The 4,781-nt window shown below is 41.9% G+C and overlaps 1 protein-coding gene across 1 annotated transcript; it reads left to right on the top strand.

Annotated features, from left to right (window-relative positions):
- Positions 1-403: 403 nt before the first annotated feature.
- Positions 404-898, top strand: LOC103209597 (growth-regulated protein homolog gamma-like). Its single transcript, XM_007955488.2, has 3 exons — positions 404-503; positions 598-721; positions 811-898. Exons 1-3 carry the CDS (start codon positions 404-406, stop codon positions 896-898), a joined length of 312 nt encoding a protein of 103 aa, XP_007953679.2.
- The last annotated feature ends 3,883 nt before the right edge of the window (positions 899-4,781 follow it).

Below are 4,781 nucleotides of genomic sequence, written 5' to 3'. Positions count from 1 at the left end.
GTTGTTAGTATTCATATAATCTAAGAAGTATTACATTTAAGCAATTTACCAACTGTATCAGGTGTTATTCTACAATTAAAATTGACAGTAAGCATTACTAAGAATCCTGTATGGTCTAGTGAAGGAGAAGGTCCATGGGGGGGTGACACCATCAGCTACTGCACTGGGTGACACTAACCCTAGTGACGCCAGTGGGTCACTAGGCGGGGCAGGAGCCTGCTTTTCTTAATCAAGGAACAAACCTAGAGACCCGGGAATTTCCCTGGCCCTGGGTTTCCCGCCCCCATTATGAATAAAAGGGGTTCCTGGGGCTCTGAGCCTCAGAACCCGGACAACAGGCAGCTTTCCTGAGCCACCTCTTTCGCTCCAGGCACCGCTGCCCAGATCCTCCCAGCCAAGTACCATGGCTCTCGCCGCTTCCGCCTCCACTCCTGGTGTTCCCCGCGTCCTCCGGGCGGCGCTGCTGCTCCTGCTCCTGGTCACCGCAGGCCGGCGCGCAACAGGTGAGCCTCGGCGGGACTCCAGCGTCTGTCAGGGGCCGGTGGGAGTCCACGCCGGGAAACAACCCAGCTAACCGAGTGTCTCTTCTTCCCCCAGGGGCTCCCGTGGTCTCGGAACTGCGCTGTCAGTGCCTGAAGACCGTGCAGGGAATCCATCTGAAGAATATTGAAAGTGTGAAGGTGACGGCCCCAGCACCTCACTGCGACCAAACCGAAGTCATGTAAGTCCTGCTGCGCGCGGCTGCTCCTGCCATTCTGTCACCCCACCCTCCAAAGCTCCCCTCACTGCAAATTTCCCTTCTCTCTGCAGAGCCACTCTCAAGAATGGGCAGGAAGTTTGTCTTAACCCCACAGCCCCCATGGTTAAGAAAATCATCGAAAAGATGCTAAACAAGTGAGTTATTGTTTTGTATTTATAACATGAGACTAGTGTCACTGGTCACATCACAGGAGCATTTACTCCCAAAAATTGTCTAAGGAACCCAGGGATTAGCTGAAAGACTGAAAATCATCATTTTGTTCAGTTAAATTTGCCATTGAGATCATTAGTGTGCTCTGGTACCGGAAGGTTATTTCCAGTAACTTCTATCCCCACTCCCTACCCCACTCTCTTTGAAATAAATGTGGATAAACCTGTTTTCATTACAACTGTCATTTGATGTTGGACATTTGTGCCAAAAAGCTTTCCACCTGTTAAAAACAAAGGTGGCTTTTCCTCTCCCCTCATTTTCTTCTGAACTTCAGATCTGCAAAGTGGAAACCTTGGGGTTCTGCAACATAGGTCCTGACGTTTAGTGGTAAAGAGCAGGGACTTTGCAATTACATTGCCTTGATACAAATGTGGGTTCCATCACCTACTAGATGAGTGCTTCTGGGAAATTTACTTGATGTGAGACTCAGTAAAATAGAGAAAATAATAGTAGTTACTTTGTCTGAGACTTAAAGGAGGCCCAGTGTGACAATGAGAGAATAATATATTATGGCTGTTGGTAGCAAATAATACAGCAGAGATCTCAGCCTGCACCCTCATTCCCAAATAAAGAGCATCTAAGAACATACAGGTGTCTGACACAAAGGACCGTGGTTCCAGGGAGTAGCCACGTGGTACCAGGAGAGGGGAAAACTCCACGTTTAGAAAACTCTGGCGCCTAGGGAGCAGGGCAGAGGGAAGAGGACTGGGCTGGCTGCTGAGCAGCTGCTGATAACAACCATTTTTTTTCTTTATAGTGGGAGTTCCAACTGACCTTGGGGGAAGGAGGAAGATTGTTGGTGTCTAAGCTGGAAGCAGACCCTGCCAATAGAGGAACTGAGGGGAAGAAGAGAAATAGCTTCTGAGGACACCTGAACTGGGCTTATTTATGTTTGAGCATCTTTTACAGCAGTTCTTCTATTTATTTATTTATTTTCAGAGTTTATGTTCATATATGACATGTAAAATAATTAAGGATGTGGCCGAATCTATTTTCACACTTGATACTGTTACTTTTATTGTTCACTTTATGTCAAATCAGTTAGTTCAGTCCTGATTCTTATTTAAAGAATTGGAGTATAAAAGGTTTTCAAATGTTTTCTAGTTGTTAATATTTCTGGGGATCCCACATCATGCCAGTCACTGTGATAGAGACAAGGGGGTACAGACAAATGATCAGATCATTGTTAGGGTAGGGACATATGTGTGTACACTATTTTCTTTGAGAATAAGGCATTTATTATTTATTGAACCCATTTTATAGTATGTGATCAACATTTCTCATGGTGAAGCTTTAAGAACTACCATGTTCTAAATATCCCTTCGACATTTTATGTCTTTCTTGTAAGGCACAATGCCTTGTTTAGTGTTAATTATGCAGTGCTTCTCTATTTCATATATAGTTATCTATGGTTTTACAAATAACTTGAAAATAAAGTATTTCAGAATAAACAATGCTTGTTTCATTCTTTTTGGGAAAAGAAAAGGCTACCTTGAATAAATAATTTGATAATTTCTATCAATGTTTCTCAATTTTTCTCCCTACTTGGCATATAATTTTGTACACAGATAAATTGAACTGTAAATGATACCTAATTTTATGTAGTGATAGCTGTCACTCCCCTGGGCTCTCCTTTATTCAAAAATTTGGTTTTCCAAACTGTAAGCGCCACCTGCATGAGAGTCACTGTTTTTTCCACAAGGAGCTCCTTGCTACTTAAGTTTAGATAGATAGATAGATAGATAAATGATAGATAGATGCTGTCAAGTCAACCCTGACTCATAGCAACCCTATGCACAACAGAATGAAATGCTGACTGGCCCCATGCAGCTGGGAAATCAATAAGGAAGACCACAGAAGAACTGATGCAATTGAACTGTGGTTTTGGTGAAGAAAATTATTGACTAGAACATGGACTGCTAGAAGAACAAACAAACCTGTCTTGGAGGAAGTACAGCTAGAATGTTCCTTAGAAGCAAGAATGACCATACTTTGTCTCTTATACTTTGATCATGTTTTCAAAAGGGACCAATCTCTGGACAAGGCTATCATGTTTGGTAAAGTAGAGGGTCCGCGAAAAGGGGGAAAAAACCCTCAATGAGATGGCTTGACACAGTGGCTATGATGATGGGCTCACACATGGCAATGATTGCGAAGATGGGACAGAACCAGGCAGTGTTTCATTCTGTTATACATGGGGTCACTATGAGTTGAAACTGACTTGATGGCACCTCACCACAACCTAAGTGTCATCTTCATATGGCTGGTATGTTTGAGTCCACAGTTACAACTCTTGTGCTAATTCATCTCACTGAGTGTCTCCCCTGTCTTTCACAAAACATGTTGTCCTCCTCTAGCAACTGATTGATCTCCCCTGATGACATGGTCAAAGAAAGCAAGGCAAACCATGCTCCCTTGTGATCTATAAAGTTTTCATTGACTAATTTTATAAAGAAGATTGCATGACTTTTCTTCCTTGTCTTAGTCTGGAGATTCTGCTGAAACCTACCCATCATGAATGACCCTGCCACTGATTGAAATACTGGTGACATAGCTTGCAGGGTCATAGCAACATGCAAGCCACTGCAGTACAACATATTCAATCTTATAGCTATTTCAACAAAGGCTCTTATTCAATTTCTTTTGCCATGTGATTTTTCAATCATTAACAATTTAATGAAACTGGCACAGAAATGATGGTGAGGTGGATTTTTCTCCAAAACTCAAATAATTTGTGCATTTAGTAGAAACAAGAGAAGTGAATGACTGACTATTTTCACCTACAAAAAGATGTAATTAAGATTTGGGCTCTATTTTCTGAACTTTATATATATATATCTATATATATGGAACTGCCAATGACTTTTTAGTGTTATTCCATTCCTTTTTACCAATTTATCAGATATAATGATTTTAAGATCTGGCTGCAGCATTCTCCACCATTCTTAGTGCAATTTTTATGAAACCTGATAGATTGTTTAGTCTAAGAAAGCCCTCTGGGTAGCTTAATATTTAATGTTGCCTCAAGTGACAGCAGCACACCCAGCTTCCAAGACAAAAACAAATGTTTTCATGTGCAGTAATGAGAGATCCAATAGACCAAAAGAGACCACACTTCAAACTAGAGAAGGAGGAATATTTGTGCATGTGTGTGGGGTACCCTTGTTTCTTAGAACTTATTCCAGAAATCTTGAGCTGTAAGTAAAAGCCACCAGCAGTGGCCAAAGAGTAGAGTTGGCAGCCTGAATATTTGAGATCAAGTTCTGGCTTGCCCCAAGTATCTGGGTAAATAAGAGTGCTGAGATGGATGGACAGAGTGGCTACAACAATGGGCTCAAGTATAGCAACAATTGTGAGGATGGTGCAGGATTGGGCAGTGCTTCGTTCTGTTGAACGTAGGGTTGCTATGAGTTGGAGCCAACTCAATGGCTCCTAACAACCACCACAACAGCAAGTAGCAGTCTTTGTGAGCCTTTTTTTATACATTAAAAATAGAAAATAATAATTTCCTCATAACTCTAAGGTTGCTACTTATGAATGAGCTAAGAAGAAGGAAAGAAATTTGTGAACTGTACATAAATGCCAACCATTCTGGAAGTCCCATAAATACCAGCATTTACTCCATAACCCAAAGTCAGAACACTGAAGAACATTTACAAGTAGGAAAGCAGAGGCTCAATAAAGCCACACAGCCTCACACCTGAGACCAGTCCTTACCCTCAAATATTGTCTGGGGCTTGCTGCACTGGCCACTAAGCTCTTATCAGTACGGAACATGGAACATAAAAAGAACAAAGGAGGTGTTTTTGTT

Source organism: Orycteropus afer, unplaced genomic scaffold, assembly GCF_000298275.1.
Source record: "Orycteropus afer afer isolate SDZICR_OR568_19922 unplaced genomic scaffold, OryAfe1.0 scaffold00505, whole genome shotgun sequence".
In the NCBI taxonomy this organism is placed as follows: Eukaryota; Metazoa; Chordata; class Mammalia; order Tubulidentata; family Orycteropodidae; genus Orycteropus; species Orycteropus afer.
Note: the sequence above shows the minus strand (reverse complement) of the source record. Positions and strands in the feature narration are given on the sequence as shown.